Below are 17,303 nucleotides of genomic sequence, written 5' to 3'. Positions count from 1 at the left end.
TAGGGCCTTCGGCGGCCATTTTGAATATAGAAATACAGCATTTATCACATACATGGCATATTAAATGATATATTTCGTTAGCAATTGTGTTTTTAATCAGTATTCCACTCGTTTCTTTTAATAATATGCATTTTAGTGCTCACTGTTGTGAATTTTGTTGGCCCCTTTGCCATAGAAAATAATACTATTTGGGCCAGTGGCAGCTATTTTGAATATTAAATACAACAATTTCCCCATACATGACATAATAAATGATATATCATGTTAGCATTGATGATTATCATAATTACTTCGTCCATAGATCACAATTACTTGCAGTTTATTGATCATTTTGTGAAATATTAATTTTCCCTATTTATATCGTATACATAATAGGGTATGCAGAGGTCTGTGGCGGCCACTTTGAATATCAAGAAATAAATATTTTGTCAAAAAAAAAATTTCAGAGAGTATTTCACTCCTGCAACACAAATAAATACATTTTATAGCAAATTTGCTGGCAATTATATATATGCATATTTTGGCGGCCATATTGGATTTTGCCAATTTGCGAGAAATGCTCAAGGTTACACGAGTGGCATCATTCAGATTCGTAATCAGCACCCTCGAATTGACAAGAAACCATCAAATATATTGTGTATATAAAAAAACAAGGTTATGCCTCTTCTATCCTGGACTATTTGCATATAATACGAAACTCTAATTTTTATGATAGATGTAACATTTTTATCAAAATGATATCATATTTTGCCTATTTATATTTCTTGGTCATCGATATGTTACGTATTTCGCTTATATTTGGGATGCCTACTTAAATGGGTTTTCCTAAACCTTGTTTGGCAGCTCAAAGACATATATTAGACTATTTAATTCAAATCAAATCGATATTTCACCATTTTTATTTTCATTTTCTTTCTTTTTTCCTCCTCTGTTTCTTGGTCGTGAAACTTTTGGGAATCCATGGCCAAAGTCCCTCCCCCACCCACCTGTACACAAGTAGTTGATATGAAGATGAAGGGCGGGGGCTCGCTGGCCCGGGCTTGGTTTTTATATACAATATTATAAATATAGTTTCTCCTTGTGTTTTTTCCACAAAAAGGGATTAAAGGATTTAATTGCCGCGAGAGGACTCCCTCCCCGCAAAATTGCAAGGGACCGTCCCTGCCCCCCCCCCTGACGAGTCTTGAAGACCTTTTTTTTTTTTTTGCGTGCTTGTCAATTTTTTTGGCGGACGAGATCCTTTATTTGTGGTTGAAGACCTTTTTTTTTTTTTGCTTGTCAAATTTTTTGGCAGACGAATTTGCCCCCTTGTGGAAAATCCTAGGTACCCCACTGGTTAGGGTGATTAGGATACGTGTGTTAGGGTTGAAGTAGCTGTCATCCCGTCAGATTGTGGAATTTACAGCGGACCAATAATCTTAAAATGCCTCGTTTTCAGTCCCTAAATTAGGGATAATAAAATTATAACATAGCTCGCGCTTCGATCGCGTTTACGTTTTTTTTTTTCGGACCTATTTTTTTTTTCAGACCTATATTGAAATATCTATCCTAGTCCGAAAAAAAAAATCAGTTTTTGTCAGCCAATACTTTTTGATAGTCTTCATTGATCAACTGAAAAAATATACATACATAATGTGATAAAATAATACAGAAAATAGCATATTCAATTGCAATTTAGCAAAAGCATACTATATGTGTGAAACAATAACAGAACGTAGCAATGGCAACCAAAAAAAATAATAAAAAGGCTGCGAGCAAATCTAGCAAAAAAAATGACTTTTTTATACATCAAACTTTGTGATAGATTTTGACGGATTTTAAAAATATATAATTTGCCCTTCTTCTTTTTTCCCCCTTAATTTCTTGGTCGTGATTTTTTTTGGGGGGTCCATATGGCACCAAGCCCCTCATCTTTACGTGAGTGGGGGGGGGGGGGGTAGTCCTTAAAGGTCAAGTTACCCCAGAAAATTGTTGATTTGAATCAATAAAGCAAAATCATATAGAAGCATTACACTGAACGGATGTAAAATAACAAAGTTATGACATTTCAAAGTTTTGCTTATTTTTCACATAACATTTATTATGCACAATTCAATGATATGTAAATGAGAGTCGATGATATGTCACTCACTCACTATTTCTTTGTTTTTTATTATTTTAATTCTACAATATGGCAATTTTTTACAGATTTTCCCGCAGATTTTACAATAATGACCCTCTTGTTTTGAACCACAGAATGTTAAAACAATGATAATTACACATGTTCAGGGAATAAAAACTTCTTTTCACATGGCAATTAGGTGAAATCAGAATAGGCCTATTTTATATTTTATGTAATGAAAAACAAAAGAAATAGTGAGTGGATGATATCTTAGTCTCCTCATTTGCATACTGACCAGGATGTGGGTGATATAGAACTACTTTGTGAAATAAAGCGAAACTTTAAAATGTAATAAAATGTAATAACTTTTTTTAAATTTTACATCAGAGTTTGATCAAATTTTCAGTGTTATGCGCTTGTTTGATTAATTAGTATTGAAACCAACCTTTTGTTGGGGCCGGTGGACTTGCCGAAGTTTTAATTGCATTAGCTTTATTTCTACAATAAGATTGTCAATGCGAGCGCGAAGTGCGAGCTTAAAATTTTTGAAAAAATGATTGACCTGCCGTGAAAATGAGTCAGTATTGAGCCCGGATTTTGAGGTGTATATATGTTTGCATGGCTCATTTCGATTCTCATTTTTTTTTACACCTTCCACTTAATTTACATCATGAACTTCTAAAACAAATGAAGTGATATTATCATATTCAAAAGGGTGGTAAAATAAACGATCAAAGCTGCACACCACATGCTCTTGGTTTCGGGGAGGGGTATTATATTCCCGACTATATTTCAAAAAAGATAATGTCATGCGTACTAGCATGGCTGGCCTCAATTACGGTACCTCCGGCCCGTACGTTACCGTTACAATAATTAATGACCTCTGTAGCCTGCCATAGTTTCACCTCTTCATCCTATTTCGCGACATTTTACTGGCTCTTCGAGGAAGAAAGCCGTGAATTTTTCGACCAACCACAGCCCAAATCATCATCTGGCACCAACATTCGGCCAATGGTTAGTCATTATTGTTTAGAGCTCGTAATTCAACTATCAATTAGTGTTTTCTATGAAAAATCGTGCTATTTGAAAGCCCGTACGCTCATATGATCTTGTCCAATTTTGAACTGCTTACCGGTAGAGTCTAACGTTAAACGGAACACAAACTAAATTGGTTTCTTTCGCCTGCATGCCGTGGAGCGCATTTCATTGTTGTGCACTGCTGCATGCATGTATCACTCATTCAATGATGTAGTGGATGGTAATACATGTACGTGTGTGTGTTGAACATGTTGAATGTGGTATTGAAAATTGACTTCCTGGCCTGCGAGCCGAGGGTGTAGTGACAGGGTGGTGCAGCTGTTGGTTGCTGATGTTGGGTTCCTGGTCCACGCAGTGTTGATGTGGTGTCATAAAATAATATAGAAATTAATGCATGCAAATGAGTTCATGGCTGCGATATATCCTCACCCAACTTCTCCGAATGCAAGCCCGCACTCAGAGTCAACTTAGTGTAGTCCATTAATAGCACAAAGCCGCTATAGCCGTTAGCGTTACGCTGAGACTGAGTGCAATATGCAGCCTCAGTCAACAAGAGTATTGTAGTGTTTGCTGCTTTTTATCGACTATACCTTCTGATATTTTCCTTTCAATACAATACCGCTTACTGAAATGTTTGCTAAAAGTAAAAGTAAAAATCCCTGTAATAATAATTACTGAAAATATATCTCATCAAGCTGCCAGGGTCTAAATACCCTGAAAATGTTCTCACACTCACAGTGTAGTCACAGTTGCTTCACTTCCCCTTGAAACCGACACCAATCTTCTTTTAACTGCACCTAACATGTCCATTGTTACTTGCTCATCTAACTTTTGACATAATCCAACTAAAAAATACTCAAGCTCTATATTCAGGGGTTGAACTAATTTTCTTTCAGATAAAAGATGGAAACAACTGACCAAGGAGATGGACAAGTTCTAAGTATGCCCAGTGATCAATTTCTCACTGGAGGCTTATATGGACAAACTTCAGCTGGTAATTATGTGCATTTTTTATTACCTGGGGTGGGATTCTGTAATATTTCATAGAAAAGTTATAAACATTGCTTTAAAAATAACTTACAAACCTGTATATTGTAAGAATTTTTAGTCTTCAATGCCACACCTGCCATGAAAATAAAATCAAATTTGAAAACTTGTTTGAATCAGCATTCAAATGATTTTAAAAATTGAGAGTGACACTTATTATAAATGCTTGCAAAATAAGGTTTAAAAGTTCAAAGGCACTTTAATGAAGTTAAATAATTTGCTCTAATATTTTCATAATAAATATAATCTTGCTGATAAATAATATTATGATTGAATTGCATTGTGTAGGAATCTTGAAATGCTACCTTATAGCTTTCAACAAGATTGTTACACTTATTTTTTATGGTTTCTTGTATCCTCTCATTAGAAAATATTGTTAGCAAAACATTTTTCTGTTTAACCTACCCTTTAGATATTATTAGAATGCAAACACTACCTACCCTGTTTCATAAATTCAAGGGAGTATAATGGTATGAAGAGACAAAGAGTAATACCATTGTTAAAGCCTAAACAAAAGGACTAGTATTACAGAACTTATTGAAAGCAAAATTATTCCCTGGCATAAATTTGCACAAAATTAATTATTTTAATGCTAACACTCTGTCGCGATATGTTATGATAAAGTGTGATTTTTGTTCTTTAAGTTTCATGCATCCTTAGTACCAAACTTATAAATATTGGAAAAGTGTCACAGGATCACAGCACATTTTGTAATCATTCTTTGGCTCAATTATCCGCATTGGAATTTGTGTGCAACAAATGGAATTTTTCTTTTCATAAATTGCTAAAATACTTTTCTATTTGTACTTCTTAAACCATTTCAATTATATTTTCTTATTTAGAATCGACCAAAAATTAAAATCTGGAACATATTTGATTTTGGAAAAAAAATTACTACTGTAAAGGAGTAAAACACAATTAAAGTGATGGTCCGGGGCTCCGGGCTAAAAATATTTATATCTAAATAAATGGAGTAGAATTCACAAGGCAAAATGCTGAAAATCTCATCAAATCGGATAACAAATAACGAAGTTATTGAATTTTGAAGTTTATGAATATTTTGTGAAAACAGTTATACACACATCGTCATGAATATTCATTAGATAGGCTGATGATGTCATATCCCCACTTTCCTTTTTTTATGTTATTACATGAAATTATAATTGTTTCATTTTTTCATACATGTGTAAATGATGTGTCTCCATTACATGTATGATGAAATAAGTTGAGGCAATAAATAACTAATGCACTTAATCAGTTGTCAATCCAATTGTTTTAGTTCTTGGCAGAAAAGTTTTGAATAAAATAATTTTATACAATAAAATACAAAAGAAAAATTAGGGATATGACGTCATTAACCCACCTCACATTCATGATGATATGCCTAGAACTGTTTCACCAGAATAATGCAATTCTTTAAAATTCAATAACTTCATTATTTGTTATCCGATTTAGATCAAATTTTCAGCATTTTGGTCTGTGAATTTTACTCTATTTATTGAGATATAATTATCTCCAGCCTGTACCATCCCTTTAAATGCATAAGAAATTGACAAAACGGTTAAAAAAATAAATACATTAACTCAAATATGATTTTTTTTTTTTTAAACTACAATGACTTAAATGCTTTCCACCAAGTCTTGGCATTAACCAGTTTGAGATTTGCTGATAATGCTAAAACAAGCATTTTCCATCACAGCCTACATTACATGTACAGGCTCTTTCTCCAACAAGTCAATAAACCTTATTTGAGGAAAATTATAATAAGAATTGGAAAATAGTCATTGAACATGTGCAATATGATATATTTAATGACAAAACAGTTTGTTTGATTACATACTGTAAGAACATCCTTCACCCCTGTCTGTATGGCATCTTTGCATTATTTATTTGCAAAATGAATATGAAGAATCAATGGCTTTTTAGCTCATCCGTCCCGAAGGGCCGGATGAGCTTAAATGCTGTGGCGTCTGTCGTCTGTTCACGATTTCAAAATGATTCTTCTTCGCCATTTCAAGTTTGATTTCAATTCTGTTTGCTTTATATGATAGCACTAGGTGGGGGATTCACAATTTCTACACAGAATTTTGAAACTCATTAAATATGCTAATTTATGTGCATTTTTCAAAAAAAAAAAAATGCTTCTTTATTTGTTGACCGATTTTGAATTTTTTGCTTCCATCTGGTAGAGCTTCATGAGGTTCACCAAACTTCTACACAGAATTTTGAAATTTTGACTAGAACAATTTTCATGCTGATTTATGTGAAATTAATTTATGCATATTTTTAAAAATTCACATAAAATGCTACTTCATTACTTGTTAAATGATTTTGATTTTTTTTCTTCCATCTGATAGAGCTTTATGAGGTTCACCAAACTTGTACACACAATTTTTAAATTTGGAGTAGAAAATTATTTATGCTAATTTATGCAAAATTCATAAATCACAGAAAATGCCTCTTTATTTGTTGACTGAATTTCAAAATACTTCTTCTTCATCATTCAAGTATGATTTCATTTCTGTTTGCTTTATATGATAGCATTAGATGGGGGATTCAAAACTTCTACACAAAATTTTGAAACTCATTAAATATGCTAATTTATGCGTATTTAAAAAAATTCACATAAAATGCTTAGAACTACTTCTTTAATTGTTGATCGATTTTGATTTGTTTTCTTCCATCTGGTAGAAGATCATGAGGGTCACCAAACTTCTACACAGAATTTTGACATTTTCAGTAGAAAATTATTTATGATAATTTATGCAAAATTTATTCACAAATCACAGAAAATGCCTCTTCTTTATTTGTTGACCGATTTTTTTTTCTTCCATCTGGTTCACCGAACTTGTACACAAAATTTTGAAATTTTTTCTAGGATATTATTTATGCCAATTTATGCAAAATTTATTTATAAATCACAAAAAATGTTTTTTCTTCATTTGTTGATCAATTTCTATTTTGTTTGCTTTATATGATAGCTCGAGATGGTGATACAAAATTTCAACACAGAATTTTGAAACTCGTTAGATATGCTCATTTATTCATATATTTTCAAAACTCACAAAAATACTTATTTATTTGTTGCTTGATTTTGATTATTTTTGTTCTATCTGAGAGCTACATGACGAGGTTCACCAAGATTCTACACAGAGTTTAGAAATTTTGACTAGAAAATTATTTATGCTTTATTTATATGAAATTTATTCATAGATCACAAAAAATGCTTCTATGTCATTCCTTCATCAATTTCAATTTCATATCCTCAATTTATGTCACCAATATAATTCACTACAGTGTCAACTGGGCTCAAATTAAAATTGTGTTCAATTTTGTTGCGAGATGCCAGATGAGCTCCACATCATTGATGTGGTAGTTTATATTACCAGGGAGATGAAGATGATGATGATGATTTTTTTTGCTTGTTTTACGACAAAAATTTATTTAAGTAGAGACAGGAAAATATTAATGATTAGCTCTGAAAAACAGACACTTGGATGATGGGACAGTGTGATGTATTGTTTGGGGAATAGCAGGGCTGGTAGTAGTATTTTGGCTAATGTCCCGAAACTATTTTGATATACCAAAACATATTGTACATGTATGGTATCTAGTATGGATGAGCCTCTCTCTGACTTATATTTGTAGTAGATCCTGGTGGGCGTTTCATAAAGCTGTTCGTAAAGTTACGCACAACTGGAACATGTTCTTAGGTCCTAAATCAAGTGCATAGGGATATCAGACAGCACAAGAAAGGATCACCAGTCGTGCGTAAAGTCATTTGTATCTTACGAACAGCTTATGAAACACCCACCAGGGTGATTATTCATCCAGATGTTTGTATTTGATTTCTTTAAAATGACACAGCATTTTCATTTCAATCATTGCTGTTGCCTATAGATGACAGCTTGCCAGTAGGAGAGGACGAAGGACCAATAGAAGAGAAAGGAGCTGCATCACCTCTTCGAGAACAGGACAGGTTTCTGCCCATTGCCAATGTTGCTCGTATCATGAAAGATGGCATCCCAAAGTCAGGGAAGGTGAGTGTATTTAGAGGCTAGAGATGTCCTTGTACAATGTATTAAGAGCATAAGAAGGAAAATGAAAGAAAAAAAAAACAAAGGAAAAGGATCAAGGAGCATGGGAGCCCTGTTAGGTCCTTATCATATTGAGTTAAAGCAGCAACAAACTAGCAGCCTAATACCTTGATCACATTTGCTCTACGGCGGCCGTAGATACCTGAATTCGAGAGATTTCTGCGGCGGCCGCAGAAAATCTGCGGTGGCCGCAGGGTCGACGTACGGCGGATTCCTACTTTTTACATGCCGTAGGGGTGGCCGTAGAATTTTAACTCGGAGTTATAACATTTTTTCTTTTCTACGCTCGCCGTAGAAATTAGACTAGCCGTAGGCATGGCGTAGAATGGTCTACGGCGGTCGTACGTCGAGCGTACGGTGGCCGTAGGGCTGCCCTCGTGTTTTTCTTCCCTCCTTTCCCCTTTTTCTTTTGTGTTATCTGCTCGGGAGCCACCAGTCGCGTATTTAGAATTTTGCACCTCGGGGGCCCGACCTATAATTTTGGCCCATGTGTACTTTTTGGGAAAAAAATGGCGACCCCTCCTCGTCAGGTAAACAGGTGCCTTAAATGCATGTTGAATTATCTTATTTCATAATCACATGAAAAAGAGCAACTGCAGACCACTTTTTTAATGATGACTTAATAAAAAGCAAACTATCCATGAATATGATGTAATACCACTTTTTTAAGAACAAATGTGACAGATATTGCCCTTTCACCAGCGGCTAACCTGGGAAAAATATGACGTTATTATCATTATCATTATTATTATTATTATCATGGGGAGTTAAATGCTGATTTTTGTTGTTGTTTCATAGGGTGTAGTTCTTACTTAAGACTAACGCTTTTATTAACATCTTAACTTTATTCATAAAAACAAGTTAACATGGTTAAGGGAGATTTATTTCATAAGTCTAAATAAATAATGCGAACGCGATTTTTGATAACTTGTGTATAGAACTGAACATAGAATATTCTGAGAATTTTTGTAAGTATGAGCAGGATGGGTATCTATCTATCTGTCAGGGCGAGCTGAAAATTGTCTATATTCCAAAATGACCCAAAGTTTGGAAATTCTAAGCATTATTGGTAATCATGAACAGGATGGGCACTTAAAAATTATTCGATGCGAGCGCGAAGCGCGAGCTGAACTTTTTTTATGTTCCGTTCCAAAACTAGACATTCTACGCAATTTAGGTAATCATTAGGTGATCATTAACAGGATGTCATCTAACTAATCATTCGATGCGAGCGCGAAGCGCGAATCACCCCAAAGGTCGAATTTGCCCCCCCCCCTTCCTAGGTCGAACATTACTGATCGTATAATATTCAGATCAGTGTCAAACATTAATTTGGTGACCCCCCCCCCTTCCTAGGTCGAACATCAATTTGGCGCCCCCGCACTTTTATTACTTCTCCCCCTTTCCCCTTTTGTCTTCTCTCCTTTTCCCTTCTTCTTGTTTCCTTCTCTTTCTTTTCTCCCTTTTCTCTTTCTCTTCTTTCCCCCTCCTTTTTTATCTCCCTTTTCTTTCCCTTTCTTTCCTCCCTCTTTTTGGCGCCCCCTCTTCGCCTACCCGGGGGCCCGGGCCCCAAACCCCCCCCTCCCTCCCGCCCAGAATGCGCACATGGGCATAATGCGACACTTTGAAAACTTTCTGAAATGAAATGTCTAATGTAAAAATATCATGATGGGTGTGACAAGCAATTCACGGTATACTCACTGTAAAGTCCCCCTGCGGCCGCCGTGAGGGCGCCTTGCGGCCACCTCGCATCTGCAGTAGTATTTGTCAAAAACCTACGGCCAGCGCAGGGTCGCCCTATAGGGCGACCGTACGTCATGATTTCAAGGGCATACGTCAGCCGCAGATTTTTTTTTCTCCATAAATTAAAAAATACGCCGTGCGGCGACCGTAACATATGTGACCGCTAGAGTAAGTGGCCGTGGAAATATTGCGGCGACCGTAGAATTGCTACTCGCCGTAGAAATTTTAGAATCTACGGCGGCCGTAGCAAATGTGACCAAGGTATTAATAGCGTCACCTCAAATCCAGAACTACTCACATCTGGCCAGCATAATGCAGCATTCTGTGCTGTGTAGTCTTGTAATATACATGTAGGCCAACTTGGATGATAACATAGTATTCACCACTCAGTACATTCATACCACACTGATTATGTTACCAAGTAGCAAAACAAGTACATTGTACTTTCCTCTCAAAAACATTTTAGTTTCTCTACATGAAAGGCTAATTCATCCTCTGCATTATTGATCGGTATCTCAATATGTAAATTTTAAGACTAGTTGTTTATAACACACAGTCAATTAGAGACCACACAAAGTGTTGGTTAGTTTGTCAGTTCAAGTGTATGCTAATTAGTATTAACCATTCCTTTTCACTTTCCCTTCTAATATCTTCTTTCTCTTCTACCCTTCCACATCTTCCCTTTCGACCTCTCTCCATTCCCCCTCTCTCCATTCCCCCCTCTCCACTTTCTGTTTACTTCCAGGCCCACTCCGAGTGGCATCATCAAATGGGGGGGGGGGGGCTTGGGGCCATTGCTTCTCCAAAAGTTGTATAAATGGTAAAATAAAAAGAGGGAGAAAAAAAGAGAATGGAATTTTAAAAAAAGGGTAAACATGAACTTTTTTTATTTTTTTATGTTGAATTGAAATCTGTCCCAAAATTTTATTTTCATTTTAAGAATGTCTGTTTAGAATTTTTCCCAATATGCCATGTACTTTCCCATCAAAATTGTTCATTTATTATGCCTCTGGAGCCCACCTTCCCTAATTGGCATGTCCCTTTGACTTATCTTCTAGAAACAGAAAGTAAGGTAACATTATCCAATAGTGTACAGAAGAGGACGTTTATATTATTTCATTTCATTTTCAAACAATACTTTGTGTTTTTAATACATACAATTCATTTGATCAAAGAAAATTATCAAAACGTAAATCAAACTCTCTTGGAATGAAACAGATTTTCTCACTTGTTGAAAATATAAATTAGCATTGTATTGTTTTGTTCTTTCTTTTTTTCATCAGATTTCAAAGGAAGCTAAAGAATGTGTTCAAGAATGTGTATCTGAGTTCATCAGCTTTATTACAAGCGAGTATCCTTTCCTAGATGAAATATGCAGTTTAAAATTTTTATTTCATCTTGTTTATCATAAGTATTATTTTTGTTCTTTGTGTATTTTTTGTTGGACACCTTTGCCTTCACTTAAGTTTTTATATCTTACTGACCAGTAATGTGAAATAAATTAGGATTTCTAAGATTACTATAAGGCACCTAAATAAGTCTGTGCTGTTTCCTTTAGCAGGAATCCCACTGTAAACTATCTTTCATTTTTTTTGTCTGTGATGAAATGTGAGGATTAGTGATGAAAAGATGCAGGATTCCTGTATGAAAGATGCAGTTCTGACATATGTAAAGGTATCTAAAATATCAGTGTGGAAATGATAGGTTTATTTTTTCATGATACTTATTATATTCACATTTTCATGAAATTTTGACCACCAAAAATTTGAAAATTTGTATTGATAGTTACATTATCTCAGTTGGTTGATAAGTGCCATGAAACATCACCTTATGAATACTGTTATTTCATTTTCATGATGGAGTAATGTTTTGTAACCTTTTTTTCTAATCACATTACCTTACATCAAGAATGTTTATAGAGCCAGTGAAAGATGTCATCAAGAAAAGAGAAAAACAATCAATGGAGAAGATATCCTCTATGCCATGTCAAATCTTGGATTTGATAATTATGTAGAGCCTCTGAAATCTTACCTTCAAAAATACAGAGAGGTAAGTCGAGATATTTTATATATCCTTTGTTTCCAACAAAAAGTATGATAAATTGTTATGATGCCCACTAGAACAGCATTGCATTGTGTTCATCAGTGTTTTGTATTCCTCGCAAGCTTGCTTTTATATAATGATTTTACTTTAGGTCACTATCTCTTGTCTATTTCATGCCATTTCGATAGCTATATGATTTTGATCAAGCCCTTCATATTGTTTACTTTAAAAAAGAAAAAAATAAAAGTTCTAGGACATTGACTTGCCCAACGACTCCCATCTTAGATCTTTTTTTTTGGGGGGGAAGGAGTCCAAAAGCATAATTATAAGTTCAAAATCAAGTATTCTAAAGCTATTCTTAGATCATCCTTAGGCATAAAATGTATTTAAATGCTTGTAAGAATAACAAATGTGAGTGGCTTAATGAGTAGGCCTAGTCAGTAGTCTAACTTCCACTGAAGTTTACAGAAATCAATATTTAAGAGTAAAAAACAAAGGCCAAATTCAATATCTTGCCCATCCAACATTATTTCGCCAGGTCAATTGAATATTTAGAAAAGTTTCTTGTTTTCTATTGTCAGGATCAATTCACAACTAAACAAAATATTTTGTTTCTCTTTTGTTTCTTTTTCCTTCTCATTAGGGTGTCTTAGTTACATATCCAACAGAAGTTGAATATATTTGTATATATGTGTATAACAATAAAAGTATTAACCAACATGAGTAGGATTTGATCCCATGATAATACATCATTAGAGTGTAGAGCTCTGACCCAACACCTTTACCATAAGACCATGAGCAATTGATGGCAGATTTGTGTGCACTATATAATGACCTGATTGACTACAGTGGATATTGTAAGAGCCAGTAATTTTCCTGTTCCTTTTGAATGAAAGGTGCAACTTTTTTAGTTTATCATATTTTATTCATTGTTTGTATCAGCTTGTACCTCTTTACCTGTGATAGCACTAGTTCAAAATTTGTTGTTGTTGAAACTTTGAACTTAATTCAATTGTGTTCCTAGAAAGAGAAAGTGTGAATGTTTTATCTTCTGTACTTGCCTCTCCCCTTTCATTTATCAATGTTATTTTTTATACTTAAAAAAATTAATTTCCACGATTGATATCTCCATCTTTCTATCGATCTTCTTGCAGTCAATGAAAGGAGACAAAGTTATCCCACAGTCGAGGCAGGATGAGCTGGGTGATATGGGTGCAGATACATTTGGTGAGTTGAAGGCTAAATGTAGATGAATTTTTTTATTACATTAAAAAATTTGAATGTGTTTTCATTTTTGATGAGCATGTTTTAGATATTTTATGAAGCACAATTATGTCCTCATCTTTCGTCCAGAAGGAACGATGTATTTGTTGATTGCATACTATCTCCAACATTCATATTGGGAGAGGATTATAATGCTAGCACCAGAATTATTAAAGAAATGGGAATGATTTGTAATATTGTATCAATGGGGCACAGTTGACTCTTTTTCCCATGACAGACATTTGTGTTTAGGCGATTGCCAAAGATTGATTGTTGTTTTGATTTGTGCACCAATGTATAATAAGTGATGTTTGATTGTTGTTAGATAGATTAAATAAATGTCAATGAGCTATGCAAAATCAGAAGAAATTAATTTATTCATGCTGTAATTTGTACTAAGGATCCCATGCTTACTTAATTCTTCTGTTTCAGCAACTGAATTGATGGTTGGAGACCAGGCTGGAACACCAGCCTACCAGCAATATCCTTCTCAAGTACAAGTAAGTACTCTTTGTAAGGACCCCTGTTAAGTTGAATCGTTTTTAAGTTAATTGCTAAATATGCAACTCATATGCTGTTATAAAATTTAAGCATCAAAACATTTTGTGTAGATTATTGAATAATTTTTGAAAGGATATTTCAACTTGCCACCCCATAAAAAGAGCTATCTCATTCTGGCAGTGATGTCAATTCACCAGTTGTTAGCTAAATAAAGGGAATGAAGCTTTGCTAGAACGGACTAGCTATTCGTAGTCTCATTGAAAAGGTGCAATGTCAGACATGCTGTAGCATCACCAGGGAAAGAAAGGCAATGGACAGGTATTGTATGAAAGCATTTAATTCTATTTTAAGCGTGTGCTGAACTATGGAAAGTGACATACCGGTACTATTGTCTATTGTAAATTATTAGCGATGGTGACTTGGATTAGCAGTTGATGGCATGGTCAAGATGAGTGCTGAAGCTCTTTTGAAGAGGCGGAGCTTAGGAAGTTTAAAGAATATTCTTTCAAAATGTATGCCAATGGTAAATTAGATAACCCTTTTCACAGAGATCACCCAGGCAAGAAACTAGTTCTCCCTGATGGAATTGTTCTTGTCTGGCTCTTCTGCAATTGTGTCCAAAAAATAATAAATAAATAAATAAATCAGTTCCTGTTTTTTTTTATGTCACAGAAGAAACAAAAAGTATGTGTCATTTGCCTTTGCATTTCAGCAGGATGTTACCTTGTTGCACCCAAAATGTTTCATTCGCATTGATTCTAGGATGAGATAGTGCCTGAAATTTACACTCTCGTTATCACATCCTTTGACCATGCTCAAGTTACTCTTAGTTATTTCTAATCAATTTAAAAGGGATATTATTATAATAGTAAGCAGTTCCATGAGAGAATCCTTATTGTCCCTTATTGTTTATTCCAAGTGAGAGATTTATTAACGTTTTGCAATTTACATGCAAAAGAAGGTCAGTTCAATTATCATGTAAATATTTCATTTTCTTAAGGAAATCTGCATGTGTGTATATTCTTTTCCAGATACCGATGACCTTTACGTGATCTTTGTTTGGTGGTGTGCTGCCAATTTGATCATCATCACAAGTCAGACCAACACCTTGAATGCAGTTAGCTGTCAGATCTAGATTCCTGAAGGGCATCTTTATGCACAGGAGTCATACCCAGATTTGTTTTATTGCAAACATGGATTAGCATGCACAGGAGAGAACTCTTCAGGAGTTGCATGATTAGGTTTTTAGTTATGAGAATTATACAACTTTGATGCGCACATGAAATGAAAGCACTTGTGAGAGATGTCTTGTATAAAAGTAACCCTCCTTTTGGCTGTTTATGTTAACTTGGTTTCCCCCTCTGCACCCCCCAGCTCAAAGCTGTTTTGATCTGTATGCAATAAAAATGTGTTTTTACACTTTCCATAGTAGGTTTTCTGTGGATTTTGATTTAATTTCTCACTAACAAATTATTTCCCTTTTGAGTTACAACTCCTTTTATTGTTTCAACAATGATACATAACTCAGATTTATTGTAAATTTTTGGCTTTATGTCATATTTATCTCATCATTTATTTATGGGTTATTCATCCTATTTTTTATATCTCTTTGTTAAAATCAAATTTATATTTTACATGAGAATATGAAATTTGAATATAAATTTCAGTATGAATATGAGGGAATACCCTGCAGAACAGAATCATGCTTAAGTTACACAATTTCAAATGCTTTGATTAAATCACGATGAATGAATTAATTTCCCATTTCTAACATAAGGGGAATTGACTCTACTTAAATACTTAAAAGTAGAGATTGATTGATTGATTTGGTTAACTCAGTTTTCAAGGCCTTTACACCTGAATTGTAACCTTCAGCCATCAAGAGGTAATTGCTGGAGGCATTGTATTTTTAGATCACCTTTTGTCCATTCATTTTAGAATAATTGAATAAGTTTGATGGATCAATTTTAAATTCAAGTGACGTGTTAATTTGGCAGCGAGGATGATTTAACAAGATTTTAGGCTCGTGAGATCAAAGGTAAACAATAGCAGGTCATTATACACCTAAAAATATCTTGTTCTCACAGTAACAGAAAAATCATTAGATGGATAAACTTCACATATATAGATTTGAGTGCGAAGATTGGTCAAAAGTTCAGTCATGGGTCATAGACCCCTCCCCCTCCAAAAAAAGTTTGAAAAGCTTTGCCTGGAAAAGCCCAGTCATTATATGCTATGTAAGGTCCCATTCGCATAAAATTTAAAACTCTTGTTTGATGCAATGAACCAAAGAATAACACCTGGCTGTTCAGTCTCTGAAGTACTGGGTGGTGTTTAAGATGTTCGACTCTATGAAGGACTGGAACATATTCTCAGGTGATTTAGTCAGCTGCATAGGGATAAATCGTTTGACACATTGTAGGATCACCAGTTGTGCATAAAGTCATGTGTAAGTTACAAACAGTTATATGAAATCGCTCCCTGGATGTGCTGATTTTAGAAGAGAATGTAATGTGACCAAGAGTGGAAAATCATGACCTATATATATAATCAGGGTTCCCACAGTCATGGAAAATCCTGGAAATTTTTTTGTTCATTGAAAGTCAGGGAAAAGTCAGGGAATTTGGAAAATTTGTGAAAAGTCATGGAATCGCATTTACCTCTTGGCTATGGCAGCTTTCCAGTTTGTCGTTATTCGTAACTCTCATACTCTGCTATTATAATTGGTATTCATGATTTCCATTTTTCCCAGTTTTGTGACATCCCAAATTCTACATAACTCCCAGAACGTCACAGGAAGTCATGGAAAGCAGCAATTTAGTCATGGTAAAGTCATGGAATTGGTGTTTTCAAATTTTTGTGGGAACCCTGATAATGATTATATTATCAAAGGAGATGGGACAACTCTTTCAAAGTTAACATTTTCTTATGAATTTTCATTGTAATCCACACTCTGTATGAAGATGAAAATAGGGTGAGAAAAAAAATGGACCAACATTTCACAAAGATTGTAATTAGTAGTTGGAATTACAATGCATATTTATGATACTGAAATTGTGGCATTTGATTGGTGAAGAGTAAGTTTGTGATAAATTTGGTATGCATCACTGAAGATAACAAAAGAAACAATGCCCTGATGGGAAGACCTGTTGTTGATCATTTATTTTGTTTATCCTGTAAAGTGTAAAATTTTCTTGGCATTCCTGTTGTTTGTAATGTTTTGCTGCTTACACATGAAATGAAATTTTAATTAGAAAATAATGATGTATATATTGTAAATGGTTGTTCTCAAGTGTATTTGTATGTGTTTCACAACTTGGACATGGTTAATTTTTAAGGACCAGGGGCCTGTCTTACTAAGAGTTGCGATTGATCTGATCAATCGCAACTATGGAAAGCCAGAAAAGTCAACATCTAAAGTACATTTTCAAAATATTTTCTAGAAATGACATATGTTCATACATTCACTG

General features: G+C 34.5%; 1 protein-coding gene across 4 annotated transcripts; it reads left to right on the top strand.

Moving 5' to 3' along the window:
• The first annotated feature begins 2,821 nt into the window (after positions 1 to 2,821).
• LOC129257147 (nuclear transcription factor Y subunit beta-like) lies at positions 2,822 to 17,112 on the top strand. 4 transcript variants are annotated; one of them, XM_064097180.1, is made up of 8 exons: positions 2,822 to 3,115; positions 4,036 to 4,133; positions 8,087 to 8,226; positions 11,310 to 11,377; positions 11,946 to 12,075; positions 13,224 to 13,296; positions 13,765 to 13,832; positions 14,865 to 17,112. In XM_064097180.1, the coding sequence occupies exons 2-8, from the start codon at positions 4,043 to 4,045 to the stop codon at positions 14,883 to 14,885; spliced, it is 591 nt and encodes a 196-aa protein (XP_063953250.1). In that variant the 5' UTR covers positions 2,822 to 3,115; positions 4,036 to 4,042; the 3' UTR covers positions 14,886 to 17,112. The 4 variants fall into 4 exon arrangements, with proteins under 4 accessions (XP_063953250.1, XP_063953252.1, XP_063953251.1 ...); XM_064097182.1 differs by lacking the exon at positions 2,822 to 3,115 and adding an exon at positions 3,133 to 3,359; XM_064097181.1 differs by lacking the exon at positions 2,822 to 3,115 and adding an exon at positions 3,203 to 3,368.
• Positions 17,113 to 17,303: the final 191 nt, after the last annotated feature.

Source organism: Lytechinus pictus, chromosome 3, assembly GCF_037042905.1.
Source record: "Lytechinus pictus isolate F3 Inbred chromosome 3, Lp3.0, whole genome shotgun sequence".
Lineage (NCBI taxonomy): Eukaryota > Metazoa > Echinodermata > Echinoidea > Temnopleuroida > Toxopneustidae > Lytechinus > Lytechinus pictus.
The sequence above is the reverse complement of the archived record's forward strand: the minus strand, read 5'-3'. Positions and strand labels throughout refer to the sequence as shown.

Excerpts from the sequence above, each read along its gene's own strand:
- LOC129257147 (XM_064097180.1), top strand. The coding sequence starts at position 4,043 with ATGGAAACAACTGACCAAGGAGATGGACAAGTTCTAAGTATGCCCAGT. Across the intron at positions 12,076-13,223 it reads ACCTTCAAAAATACAGAGAG|TCAATGAAAGGAGACAAAGT; the intron begins GTAAGTCGAGAT and ends ATCTTCTTGCAG. Across the intron at positions 13,297-13,764 it reads TATGGGTGCAGATACATTTG|CAACTGAATTGATGGTTGGA; the intron begins GTGAGTTGAAGG and ends CTTCTGTTTCAG.